General features: G+C 36.0%; 1 protein-coding gene across 2 annotated transcripts in view; it reads left to right on the top strand.

Annotated features, from left to right (window-relative positions):
* Positions 1-15,128, top strand: part of Myo3a (myosin IIIA) — a 224,397-nt gene that overhangs the window by 66,518 nt on the left and 142,751 nt on the right. For both annotated transcript variants that reach the window (XM_015495223.2, XM_048812677.1), the window contains exons 6-8: positions 1,974-2,050; positions 7,636-7,781; positions 12,239-12,304. In XM_015495223.2, coding sequence (XP_015350709.1) covers positions 1,974-2,050; positions 7,636-7,781; positions 12,239-12,304 — 289 coding nt within the window. The remainder of the gene's footprint in view (positions 1-1,973; positions 2,051-7,635; positions 7,782-12,238; positions 12,305-15,128) is intronic.

The raw sequence follows: 15,128 nt of genomic DNA, 5'->3' as shown, positions 1-15,128 counted from the left end.
TCAGAGAGAACATTTGGCCTTTGGTTTGGAGGATTACCTTATTTAGCTTAGCATGATAGTTTCCAGGTCCATCCATTTACCAGTAAATGCCATAATTTTATTGAAGGGTACCTAGATCAGTTCTATAGCTTAGCTATTGTTAATTGAGCTGCTATAAACATTGATGTGTCCATCTCACTGTAGTAGTCTGATTTTAAGTCCTTCGGGTATATGCCGAGAAGTGAGATAACTGGGTCAAAAGGTGATTCCATTCAAATTTGAAAAATGATATAGGGAAGGCGTTTTATCTTTAATTAAATTTTTTAAAATTCATTGAATTTTGAAGCTCATCAATTAGGATAGGATTTATGCATAGAAGGAGAAAGTCATTAAGGGATATATCTAACATGGAACCCAAACACCCAATGTCCAACTATCCCACCATTGAAATACCCATTTGGCCAAATCTGGCCTTTAAATTTCAGGGTGAAAGTTAAATGCCATCTTGAGGGAATCAAATATATCCCCATTTTAAATCTCAATCAGTGTCTTCCTCTACTTGGCTTATTAGATAAGCTGCAAGAGCCTAATACTAATGGGACACGTATAAGGTACTTGGCAAAGCAGAGAAATCAGACAATGACCACTCATGATTTAGGTCTTTTCCATCAAGTCCAGAGCAGGTCAAGGGCAGGAGCACCGTACTGTCCCCCTTGCATGAGGAACAGGAGGATGAAAATTGAGAGGAGACACTTTATTTCAAATTCTCTTGAGGATCAGTAATGTTTATGTCTGACCAGGTGGCAGTGATGGAAAGACGACATAATGTTTGGTTGTCTCTTCATGATAGCCCTTCATTTTGTAATCTCTACAAAGATAAAAACAAAAGAAAAATGAGGCCATTTTTAAGAAAATATTCTGAATTGCATTTTTAAATATTTTGGCATACAGAATAATTGTTCTCAATGTTACTTTTTTATTTGTGAAATTGAATACTCAGAAAAAAATCCATTCAAATAAATAGAAACAAACTGAAAAAAAAAAAACACAAAAATTGGGGCTGGGGTTGTGGCTTAATGGTAGAGCACTTGCTTAGCATGTGTGAGTCTCAGCACCACATATAAATAAAATAAAAGTCCACTTACAACTAGAATAAATATATATTTGAAAAAAACCCACAGAAACAATTTTAGTTAAATAGGAGTACGAAGTTCTGGTGTGCTACTGCATGGTAGACCGACTGTAGATAAAGATAATGTACTGTATATTTTAATGTGTTCACCATAAAGAGATCATAAACATTTGAAGAGATAGATATGATCAGATATTATTAATCTGATTTGATAAAGTGTATAAATGTATCGAAACATCACATGATACCTCATAAATATGTATGATTTTTATGATTTTATGTATTGGTTTAGTATAAATTTAAATTTAAAATGACTGATTCTATTAATGATGTTGGTTTAAATGTTAGATATAGTTAATTTAAAACTTTGTAATTTGGCCAAAGTTGATAGATGGAAAATAATTTTATGCACATTTACAACTTAAGTACTATGTATATAACATCATATAAAACATTTTAAAATTCCCCAGATTTGTTTATGGGGAGAGGAAGGAAGACAAATACCATTCAGAAAACAATTACATGCCAAAATATGTAATTAGAGTTCAAATAGTATAAACTGTAGAGCATCAGAGGAAGTAGAAATTAGTATGATCAGAAGCAGATTAGAAGCCAGAATGGGAGAATAAGACTTGTAATGGGACCGTGGGCAGGGTTTAGATATGAAAATAGGAAATAGGAGAATTATTCTGTATTTTGGTTATGTAGAGATCCTGATTCAGTCTTCTTTAAAGTTAAGTCCAGTGACAGTGCTTTGAGGGAACAGAATTTTAATATTCACTCGTAAGAAAATTTATAGCAATCGGAATCACTTTACAAGGTTAATTAATGCAAGAGGTAATCTCTCATCTCTTTCTTCTAGGTGTGTCTGCACAGCTCACCAGCACCCGGCACCGTCGGAACACATCGGTGGGAACACCATTTTGGATGGCTCCTGAGGTCAGAGTTTTGAGAAAGACAGTGTTCTCACTTCCCTTTTTATGTGTACTGTATCTCCACAGTATTTTAGAATACAACAGAAGAAAGGGACCTTTGTGTTATTTTAACATGGGATTTTTGCATGTGTGAGAAAGAACACTGGAGTTGGCCCATAAATGGGCCATGAATAAACGAATGAACAGATATAAAGTGAAATGAATTAGTTAACCCAATGAGGTAGCAAGAAGCTACTTGCAGTTTTAATTTTTCATTAATTTACTCCACCATGCGACCAGCGCACTGGTTTCATTAATGAGGTTCTTGGCATAAAAGTTAGCTACCGAGATCGAAATAAAACACACAGACTCAGTTACCTTTTTCTATAACCAGGTCCGAGACGGCTCCCCTCTCTGGTTCCCACCTCGAACCACCCGGTAGGGCAGCAAGGATTACTCAGGGCTAGCAGGAGAGAGAGAGAGGGAGCACGCCAGGGAGTAGCCTTTTATTGGGGAACAAGAAATTCAGGGGAGAATTCCATCCAATGAAGGTTGCGGGGGGCTGCACTCCAAGGTCAGGGTCAGTGATTGGCCCCCCGGGTCAGTGGTCAGTCACACCCCCACAGGGACAGGCTCTCTCATCAGGAGAGGGCCGGGAAAGCTCCGACACAGATTAGCCAGAGCGCCTCAGACCCAAACCGGGAGTTGCCCAGTCACGTGTGAGAATGGCTCTCCACAATTTACTTCTTGGTTTAGCATGTATCTGTTATAGATTTGTATGTTTTGTGTTTAAATTAGAAATATGAGAACCCTTGACTTTGTTATATCAGATTCAGGTCCATCAACCAATGTATCAAGTTCCCATTATTGTTCACCCACTTGGGGTCAGCTTTAGTAGATTCTTTTCATCATTACATGAATGAAATTGTAGATAAACTACTAAAATAGTTAAGGAAAAAAGTGTTCAGTCACATCTTCCCTCCGCAGTCACTGTTTAGTGCCTTCTGTCTTTTTCGTTATGTTTATCAATAAAGAACACTTATTTTTGAAAACTCTCTCTGCAACCATTGTGAAAAGCTCTGCTATTTATCTATGATTTTCTAGGGAGTAAAGGAAGGAGAAGCAATTCAAACACTATATTAATATTGCAAAATCTTCTAATTAAATTTGGCATTTAAATCCTGGTATAATGTTTTTATTTGAATACCAATTCAATTATTTGTTTATAAAAAGTTAGAATGTATACATTCAAAATAAGGAGAGAGAATTTACTATTTTAAGAAACTTTATGAAAATCCAGTGGATTAAAAAAACTTAACAGGGGCTAAATCTGAAAATAAAAATATGACGTCTACTCATTAGCAAAAACAGAATTGGATGAGAATCTCAAAAGAGTTTCTTTAAGCCGGGCGTGGCACACGCCTGTACTCCCAGTGGCTTGGCAGACTGAGGCAGGAGGATCACCAGTTCAAAGCCAGCCTCAGCAAAAGTGAGGTGCTAAGCAACTCAGTGAGATCCTGTCTCTGAATAAAATACAAAATAGGGCTGGAGATGTGGCTCAGTGTTTGAGTGCCCCTGAGTTCAATCCCAAAAAAGAGTTTCTTTAGTGTTTTTTTCTGATACCTTTTGAATACTTGTAAAAAATTGAAAACAATGAGAAGTCAATAAAAATGTAGTTTCCTACCAAATATTTTGCATCTTGTTAGCATGTATTAATAATTAATATGAATAATGCAGATTATGATAGTTATGATTAATACCCTAGCTATGTTTTATGTTAATTTATAACAAAGCCATTATCATATATTTGAGTTTGCCTTTTAATAAAAACAGTTCTTAATGTGTAATTAGTAAACAGTCATTTTTATGTCATTATTTATTATTAATAAACTTACAATAACTGTAAATAGGGCTTTCTTTTAGCAAACTAAAGGTTATTATAGAAAAGAAAAAAGACACCCTGATGTTCTTCCAAGCTGCCGAATAAATATATGCTCGCTTGGGATTTTGTGCATATTTTATTCATCTCTCTATAATAAGTACTTTTTAATCTTGAAGACTGTGTTTTGAATAATGAGTATCAACATGCCCCATATAAACCACTTCTGTCTTATTAATGAAATAAATAATGTTTATTTTATTGAATAATAAATATTTTGACCCTAATTGACATAGAAGTATTTCATTGTTTTTAGGACTTCAGAGGCAAGCTTGTTGAAATAAAAAATCCTTGATTTCTAATGTTTTAAAATCAGATCTTTATAGTTATACGTAGTAGTTGGGCTCATCCTGATAAACTCATACATGCATGGAAGTCGATTGCAGTTTATGAGCCTCCCTTTCTCCTCCCGCTCTCCCTCCCCTCTCCCGTTGCCTTTCCTCTACTACTGGATTTCCTTTCTCTTGTCTATTAATTGATACTTGATTGGTTCTTTGTATTATCCTATCCTTCCCTCCCACTTTCCTCTATTTTACTCTAGCTTCCACATATGAAAGAAAACATTCAATCTTTGAGTTTCTGAGTTTGGCTTATTTCACTTATCATGATATTCTCCATTTCCATCCATTTACTGGCAAAAATGGCATAATTTCATTCTTTTTATGGCTGAGTGGAACTCTATCTTGTGTGTGTGTGTGTGTCACAATTTCTTAATCCACTAACCTGCGCTGAGTCCATAATTTAACTATTGTGAATTGTGCTGCTATAAAGGTGGATGTATCGCCCTAGTATTTTAGATCTTTGGGCAAAATGCCAAGAAGTAGGATAGCTGGGTCATATGGTGGTTCCATCCCTAGCTTTTTTTTTTTTTTTTTTAGGACTCTCTATATTGCTTTCCAATTTTTTTATATTCGTCTGCAGTCCCACTAATAATGTGCAAGTGTTCCTGTCTCTTGCACATTATTAGTGGGACTGCAGTATTTATTGCTAGTATTTATTGTTGTTGGTATTCTTGATCATTGATTTGACATTTTTTTAAAAAGTCTGCTTCAAAGGTAGTATTGTTGGTTACCTAAAGCTATCCTTTCCAAACTGGAATGCAGATGTGCCAGGGCAAAGGGGTCAAAGGAACTGACTACAATGGTAGGTGACCATACAACATTTTGTATGAATGTGTATACCTTGTAGAGTTCAAGGGGTGCTATAGGTAAAGATTCTAGAACAAGCACAAACAAGAGATGTCCCAGGCAAACTGGCACATAAGTTCACCTGAACCTATGAGGATATATTCCTAGACCACATTTCTAAAGCCACAGAATTATCCTGAAGGAACAATTTTACTAGAAAAAAAAATTGGTATAAAAAACATATTATTTTTATGCTAAGGCAAAGATATGGAACAGAATGGAAATTTCATGTGAATATGTTTTTAAATTTGTGATGGTCTTAAAGAGCTATAATGCATAGACTATATAATCCACCTACTTATCATGTACAATGTTACAGTTTTAGTGTACATTCAGAGGACTGTGTAGTCATCACCACCATCTAAGTTTAGAACATTTTTGTTGCCCTCTTGTACTGTTAATGAGCATTTCTCATCTCCTTTCAAACTCCCCTACCTTAGGCAAACACTGATCTCCTTTTGGCTATATGGGTTTGCCTATTATGAGCATTTCATATAAATTGAATCATACAATATGTGGCCCTTGTCTGGCTTCTTTCATTTGGTTTGATATTTTCAAGATTCATCCATATTGTAGCATTTATTAGCACTCCTTTTTATGGCTGAGCAGTATTTGATGGTAGGTATATGTCACATTGTGATTATCTGTTCTTCAGTTGAATGACATTCAGGTTGTTTCCACATTTGGGCTCTCATGAACAATACAGCTATGAATATTTGCTACATGGATTTTTAATGTAAAATTTGGAACTGTTATGCTTTCTCCTGGTTCTTCAGGATATCCTCTCTAATTTTTAGCAGTTCAACATTGTGCAATATTAAAAATATTTTGGTAAGAAAGTTTGAGAAGCCCTGTATAAGATGATGTCCCTAGCATACTAAGTTTGGAAACAATATTGCCTCTCTTTCTTTCTCTCTCTATGTATTTTAAATATATTACATATAATATATATTTATATATTTTATTATACATTTTATATCTATATCACATATCTAATTACATAAATATATTATATATTTACATGTATTATATTTATGTTTTATGTAATATATATTATACAAATAATTTGTGTCTGTATTTATTATTGGCCTTCAGGTGGCTAGGAATGGATCACCTCATAGCCTTCATATGTATTTGCCCATGAACTTGCTGCCCAACCCAGAAACTGAACATTATTGGCACATTTGTTCCTGTCTCTTCCTCTATCCCATTTTTTTTGCCTCCTCTAGAGAACTGTTGTTTTATATGTTGTACTCATCATTACCTTTCTTTTATTTTCTTAAAATCATACTTATATATTTATATTTAGGTGATTTGCTGCCATTTTACTGCTTTTAATGTCAGGTAGGAAGAAAAACTTATTAATGAGGAATTCACCCTTCCTAAGTGAAATGTACAAAGGTTACCAACTAAACTCCAGTGTGCCAGCACAAGGGGTTTTTAAATGTGTTGCACCTGATTTTCAGCAGAGCCAGAAAGATGAGAAATGTTCCCAACAGGGCCTTTGTTTTCTTTCACTTCACATATAATTTTATAGTACTGAAGTTAAGTGATATAATTCTTATCTGCCATTATCCAAAACCATTTGTTATTTTTCTGGTGGGTTGGCATTTACAAAATGTAAAAATTTTAAATGTAAAAAATGGTTTTTAAAACCATAAAGCTGATTTCCTTTTTGTGATTACTAATGTGAACAGTTGTCATTTGTAAACTATCTGTATCTGTAGTTACACATTTAGAAATGAATTATGATGTATTTAATGCAATGATTTTTTTATAAAGTAATACTTATAATATTGCAAAAAAAATCCTGTTTCTCTTGTCCTCAACTGTGTACTTTGGTTTGAGGCATGTTTTTAAACCCGATTGCAGTTCTACAATTTAATGTAGCCCAGATAAGCTGCTGGTAAATCTTTATCAATATTTATTTTTATTCAGGATACTTTTTTTAAATTAATGGATTAAACCTTTCTGCATTCCTCCAACCTCATTCCTCCTTTGGATACTCTTGCCTTCTACTTGCCAGTAAGAATGAGGGCCATCTAACTAGACTGCCTTAAGATTATTTTCCTTGACTTCTATCACTTTTAATTATTTGCAAATCTGTACTTTATCTCTGTTCAAGTGAATGTGTCCTTTCTGTCATCAAATGTTTATTGAGTGATAGCCACTGCACAGTCTTTAGATGTGTAGTTGATCCCATTACATACCTTTGGGGACATGCTTTCTTTCTACTCTTCTTTTAAATTTTCAACAATATTACTTTTAATAGGCTTCTTACATTTGCAAATCTGCTAAGGTATTCTCTGTTCTCAGAATAAAAATACTACTACATAATAAGTTGATTGCTTATTCTACTATTAAATTACTTCCTTTACTTGTAGCCATCAGTCTTCATCACTTTAAACATTTAATCTTTATTCTAAATGTTTGGGTACATTTTTGTTAAAGTCACATACTTCACTTTGTGTTGTTTTCTCTTAGGTGATTGCATGTGAGCAGCAATTAGATACCACTTACGATGCCAGATGTGACACTTGGTCCCTGGGTATAACTGCTATTGAGCTGGGTGATGGAGATCCTCCGCTGGCTGAGCTGCATCCCATGAGAGCACTCTTCAAAATACCAAGGTCAGATAGTCAACATTAGGTTCAGTATCTGCAGCCCGTTAGTCTTCCTTGAGCCACTGGCTTCTCATCTTGCTCATCATGGAAATATTCAGACCTGTTCAGCAAATTGGGAGCAGAGTGACCTGGAATATTATTCTGCTTCCTCCAAAACTATGTTTGTTCAGTAGTTGCATTTCCCTGATTGAAGTAAAAGAGTTTCTCTTGATAATCAGTGTGTCTTTTGCTAGAATTTGAACTCAGAAAATAACACCCCTACTCCTTATCATTTCCCCAGTGAGTCAGTGAGGCACCCTGGAGCTGGTCAGTGTAACAATGATTTGCTTCATCTACCAATCTAGAAATGTTTTACTACTTGCTAAGACTTCTCTTTGTTCAGAACTTTAAGATAATATTGTTAAGAAATGATAAGTAAAATTTATGGATAAAATGCTAATGATTTAAAATATGTCATTATAATATGATATAGACAGACGAATACCCTCTTTAGAGCCATGAAAGTACTGTGTAGACTCCTCTCCTCTAGTGTATGTAGCAACAAATCTTCCATGGCTTTTCCTATTACTCATTTCTTTAAATATTGCTTTTTCTGTCGGTTAGTTCTAGATGTTTCAGAAAATGAATGTGAGAAGATTGCTTATCTTAATTGTGAATGTATCATTTTTGAAGATGTTAAAGTCTTCAAAATACCTGGCACCTTAATTCTAATAGAATGCATAAATACAGCCTGTGGTGATAGGGACGAGGGCTGAGTGGTATGGTAATATATTACAGTCTGTTATTACACTATCTATTAAACAAATTTGTGATCTCCACACTTGAAGACACAGATCACATATACAAAGTCCTGGGGAGAAGGGATTCTTCCTAAAAGAATAACACCAATGTGTTCTATTCAGTCCCCAAATAATCCATTTTAAATATTTGACATGCAGTTTGATTCTTATAACATCAAAGCATTTAAATTTGTTTTTTATTGCCCTTGAATTTCCAGTCTGTCTGTAGGTTCTGAATTATATTGCTTTGGGTATATGACAACTTTTACATAATAATCTCAATGTTATTTCAGTTCTCATTGTTTGTAAACATATATTACTTATTTGGTAAGTGGGGCAACAAGATTACAGAAAAGAGGAAAACTGTCTGATTCCAGCTTCAAGACATCTTGTTGAATTTGAGGAAAACAGGAAAAAAATCTGTATTGCTTACACCCTATTGTCATTCTTAATTTACATGAAGCTCTATATTTCCTGAGCCATTTTGATTGTGGTTTAAACCACCATATTTAACCTAATATTATTAGTCTTGGTTATAATGCCACCTTGGAGGAAGGGTGACAGCTGTTGATTCAGATGTACAGTTACACGGTTGTTGATAGCTCAGTATTATGCAGTTTGCCAGGTGATTCTGGAAACTGCATCATATTAATTATTTCTTATCATTTCTACCACCAGTATCTCTCCAAAATGAAAGTCTGAGAATATTGACTATAGACATAGGTAAGGAAAGATATCCAAAAATTTACCCAGTTCTGAGTGTCATGAACTCATTATGACTTTACTATTCTCAAAGCAAGCCAATAAATCTAATAAAAGGAAATGTTCAGGGGACAAGAAACAAAACAAGATTGCTGGTGAAAAGAACTACTTTTTTTAACGTGTAAATCAGCAATCTTCCAATCGTCCTAAGGATTGTGAAATGAGCTCAGGCGTGATCTGGGGCAGATGAGTAGCCGCACTTTTCTTTAATGAGCCTGTGCAAACTGTACATTAATTTCATTATAAGCTATTTAAGGAGGAATGCAGAACCGAAGACAAAGTATTTCCATTCCACTAATGAAAACAAAGAGCTGTTGGAATGAACATAAAACAGCACTTCAATGATTCAGCCATCATGGTTGATCAATGTTGCTTGATTATGGAGTTAGATCAGCCTCGTTTTCACGGATGTGCCAAAAAAGAAAGGAATTGTTCAGCTTGAAAAATAAAAAGAATGAATAACAAGATCTTTTAAGTGGCATTCAGAGCTTTATAGCTAATAATATTTTACAGTCCCTTGCTTTTGTAACACTTGGTAACACTTGTTTCCTGAAATGTATGCAGTAACAAAAGAACAACTCACATTCTGCTGTGCCCCTCTGTACTGTCCTGTCCTCCCTATTCTAAGTAGTCCTCCTTTCAAATCACCTCTGTACACCTCTGAGCACCCTCAGAGACTTCAGCAGGACTCATGAGGGGCAGGGGGGTACTTTATTCCAGAATTCATTGTTTCTTTTTTTTTTTTTTTTAATTTTTTATTGTGGGTTGTTCAAAACATTACAAATTTCTTGACATATCATATTCGACACTTTGATTCAAGTGGGTTATGAACTCCCACCTTCACCCCATACACAGATTGCAGAATCACATCAGTTACACATCCATTGATTTACAAATTGCCATCCTAGTGTCTGTTGTGCTCCGCTGCCTTTCCCATCCTCCACCCTCCCCCCTCCCCACCTCTCCCCTCCCCTCCCCTCCTCTCTCTCTACCTCCTCCACTGTATAACCCTGAGGGTCTCCTTCTATTACCATGCAATTTCCCTTCTCTCTCCCTTTCCCTCCCACCTCTCATCCCTGTTAAATGTTAATCTTCTTCTCCTGCTCTTCGTCCCTACTCTGTTCTTAGTTACTCTCCTTATATCAAAGAAGACATTTGGCATTTGTTTTTTAGGGATTGGCTAGCTTCACTTAGCATAATCTGCTCTAATGCCATCCATTTCCCTGTAAATTCTATGATTTTGTCATTTTTTAATGCAGAGTAATACTCCATTGTGTATAAATGCCACATTTTTTTTATCCATTCGTCTATTGAAGGGCATCTAGGTTGGTTCCACAGTCTTGCTATTGTGAACTGTGCTGCTATGAACATCGATGTAGCAGTGTCCCTGTAGCATGCTCTTTTTAGGTCTTTAGGGAATAGACCAAGAAGGGGAATAGCTGGGTCAAATGGTGGCTCCATTCCCAGCTTTCCAAGAAATCTCCATACTGCTTTCCAAATTGGCTGCACCAATCTGCAGTCCCACCAGCAATGTACAAGTGTACCCTTTTCCCCACATCCTCGCCAGCACTTGTTGTTGTTTGACTTCCTAATGGCTGCCAATCTTACTGGAGTGAGATGGTATCTTAGGGTGGTTTTGATTTGCATTTCTCTGACAGCTAGAGATGGTGAGCATTTTTTCATGTACTTGTTGATTGACTGTATGTCCTCCTCTGAGAAGTGTCTGTTCAGGTCCTTGGCCCATTTGTTGATTGGGTTGTTTGTTCTCTTATTGTCTAATTTTTTGAGTTCTTTGTATACTCTGGATATTAGGGCTCTATCTGAAGTGTGAGGAGTAAAGATTTGTTCCCAGGGTGTAGGCTCCCTATTTACCTCTCTTATTGTTTCTTTTGCTGAGAAAAAACTTTTTAGTTTGAGTAAGTCCCATTTGTTGATTCTAGTTATTAACTTTTGTGCTATGGGTGTCCTATTGAGGAATTTGGAGCCCGACCCCACCGACTGTAGATCGTAACCAACTTTTTCTTCTATCAGACGGCGCGTCTCTGATTTGACCTAAAGAGAGAAATAGAAGAAGATCTTAGAAGATGGAAAAATATACCCTGTTCATGGATTGGCAGAACTAACATCATCAAAATGGCGATATTACCAAAAGTTCTCTATAGGTTTAATGCAATGCCAATCAAAATCCCAACGGCATTTCTTGTAGAAATAGAGAAAGCAATCATGAAATTCATATGGAAAAATAAAAGACCCAGAATAGCAAAAACAATGCTAAGCAGGAAGTGGGAATCAGGCGGTATAGTGATACCAGACTTCAAACTATACTACAGAGCAATAGTAACAAAAACAGCATGGTACTGGTACCAAAACAGGCGGGTGGACCAATGGTACAGAATAGAGGACACAGAAACCAATCCACAAAACTACAACTATCTTATATTTGATAAAGGGGCTAAAAGCATGCAATGGAGGAAGGATAGCATCTTCAACAAATGGTGCTGGGAAAACTGGAAATCCATATGCAACAAAATGAAACTGAACCCCTTTCTCTCGCCATGCACAAAAGTGAATTCAAAATGGATCAAGGAGCTTGATATCAGAATTCATTGTTTCTATTCTGCTAAGTATTGATGTTTTCCCCTAGGGTTGTCAGGTAAAAGCAAGAAAAATTCTTTTAAAAGAAAAAATTAGCAGTTAGAAAAATTGGGTCATACATTAAATGCTTTCAGAAGAAAAGAAAAAGGAACCTGTCATTTTATGTCAAGAATGATTAAAACTAATTATCTCTCTTTGAATTGGAAAATGGCGGCCTTCTTGAGTTACAGTGTGTGAGTGCAGTAATGCATTGGTCTATCTGACTGTGCTTCTCTATTGCACTGACTTCCCAGTGGCATCATCGAACCTTGATTCTTGTTTTTCTAGGAATCCACCCCCAAAACTAAGGCAGCCTGAGCTATGGTCAGCAGAATTCAATGACTTCATAAGCAAGTGAGTAACAATAGAGTTTTTTGTTTTCTGGGTTTTTTTGTTTTGTTTTGTTGTTTTGTTAAAGAAGAAATAACATCCTGCCTTGACTTTGAACTGTGCCTATTTGCCAATATCACTGGCCTTCTTAATCTCCTCCTGTTGCTCTTTATCTGTTAAATAGCTCCAGAGGTTTCCCTTATTTTCTTCAAAAGAAGCATCTGTAGTGTCTTCTGTGAGTTCATTGATACTCAAATAATGCTCTCAAGGTCAAGTTTATTCACATATCTCTAGCTGTGGTCCTGGGGACCCCTTATCATCCATGGACATATTATGTTCCTCCTTTCACTTGCCTTTTGCAGGTACACCCTAGGCATCTCCTACAAGCTCAACCACCATCCCTTTAGCCAGTCATTTAACCCTTCACTTATGTACATCACTGTTCTCACTGCAGTCAGAGAATTTTCACTGCAATCAGTGAATCAGAAAATTGTATTTATAAAAAGCTTTATGCATGAAAATCAGGAGGCATTTTTATCTTAAGTGCATTTTTTTTTGTTTTTTGTATTGTTTTGTTTCGTGCTGGGGATTGAACCCAGGGCCTTGTACATGTGCAACAAACACACTACCAACTGAGCTGTATCCCCAGCCCTCTTAAGTGCATTTTTAGTAGAATAAGCTTATTAATATGTAAATGTCTATGACATTTGTTTTTTGGTTTTTTTTTTTTGGTTGTTGTTGTTCCTTTCCATTGGACATTTTAAACTTGACAAATAGCTCAGGTGCACTGTCTCCATACAATTGACTAGGAACTAGGAGTCAGCCATTTATAAGAATCTGTCCCATAATCCTTTTTTCACAATTTTTGTTATGTCTTCACCTTAAAAAGATAAGGTAAAGGATGACCCCAGTTGTAAATGGGACCAAGGAGAAGGGGCATTAAAATGTGATGTGCCAAAATCTACTCAGAAAATATATAAAGGACAAGAAAGCAGACCAACCAGTCATTTTTATACATACTACTATCACTGATTTTCCTACCAAGAATATCAGCTTATTCTTCTAAAAGCCAAGAGAGTTAGATTCGAGAGTTTGTAAGAACCCAAGATAGATTGATAATCTTTGTACCTTCAAGTTTTCATTGATCAGATATTACCAAGTATGTGTTAAGCACTGCATTATATTTAGTGAATTACAGTAGCATTTCTCAGTTCTCCTAGGAGAACCACTGTTTTAGCTTTAAAGGGATCCCCATGATTCACAATGTCTGCCCTCATGTCTTCAAGATCCTTCCCTACAGATCCTCAATGGAACTTGGGTTCTTTGACATGTTTCTCACTGTGTCCCATCTAAGAAATATTCCTGGTTTCCTCCAGGGAGTTAGAATTCTGCCTTGCATAGTGTTATATTTTGTTCCTCTTCCACTAGTAGTATTGCCAATTTTATTCAACTTTACTGTTTTTGGTGACTTTCTCTCTAACTACACAGTAAAGCAACTCTGGAGCACTGAATGTGTCTTTCTTTGCTACTGTCACTCCAATAGCACTGTGTACCTGGTACACATTGGTTATTGGTAAAGTTTTACTTGAACAAAGTACTTTCTTTCAAGTGTGACTTTCCTTAGCATTTAGATGTGTATGTTACAGATATTAAAAATTGCTATGCATTTTCTGTTTAAGTAAAACTTGTTCTTATTTTTAGACATCATCATCCTTATTTCTTAGCATTTTTATCTTTTTTGGTTAAGCCTGATGAAATAAATGGCCAAATTATAATCCCAGGAGGATCAGCAATACTGCTTGTCACTGAAGCCAAGGATTGGGCAGCAGGGACTTCTAGTTCTTCTCCTTCTCCTTGACCTCCTTTTTCTTCTTCTTTTTCTACTTGTTAGTATCCAGTTTTATCATAATTATAGAGCCTCTGTATCTCAGGGTTGGAATGATCTTAGAAAGTTATAAGAACTCAAACACATAGTCACAGAGCTTAAATCCTTCTTGAACATGTGCGTGAAATGGCCATTTGATCAGTACTGAAATATCCCTTATAAAAACAGTCATGCTTTCCATTGCAGCCCATTCCACCCTGATAAACTTCACTGAACAGATTCTTCTTTACACTGACTTGAAAGCTGTTTCTCACTTGACTACATGCCTCAATCCTAGATTCCCCCGACCCCCTCAAAACCACTGAGAGCTACCAAATGCCTCTTCCAAATATTTGAAGACAGATGCCATGGCTGAAAAAACATCCTAAGTCTGTTCAGATGCTCCTCCCCTGGTGTCCTTGCAGGTGCTCTCATTGGCATGGTGTGCCCTGGTGGAATCTACCAACAGGTGTGATCTGCAGTGCTACATCTATTGTATGACCTCAGGAAACACATGCTGACATGAATGCAAATGTCTGCAGCAGATTAGTCTTCTCCAATGGGTTAGCAGTTTTACCACTAGAAAGAAATCAGTGGAGAAGTTTGTGTTGATTTTAGATAAGCATTAAGACTGTAATGGTTTCACTGTTGTTTACCTTTAGCCACTGACTTGAAGATGAGACTTTGCAGTAGAGACAGAGTTTAATTATCACTATACATTAGTGCCTGCAGGGAGACTAAGGAAGTGGTATTGAGTGGAAAGTTGATATCATAACAGCGTCCTAATTCTCAGTTATGTGCACATTTGCAGACGTTCATTCATCATTTTGAAGTTTAATATTTTTTGAGATGTGCTTGGACTGAGCATCTGTGAGAAGTATCACTTTCTTAGTAGAATATATTTTTAGGAATATAAATAATAGACTCAAAACTCTACCCTATTGAATGATTGTTTTTTTTTTTTTTTTTTTTTTTTTTTTTTTT

Source organism: Marmota marmota, unplaced genomic scaffold, assembly GCF_001458135.2.
Source record: "Marmota marmota marmota unplaced genomic scaffold, marMar, whole genome shotgun sequence".
In the NCBI taxonomy this organism is placed as follows: domain Eukaryota; kingdom Metazoa; phylum Chordata; class Mammalia; order Rodentia; family Sciuridae; genus Marmota; species Marmota marmota.
This window is presented reverse-complemented; position numbering and strand designations above follow the sequence as displayed.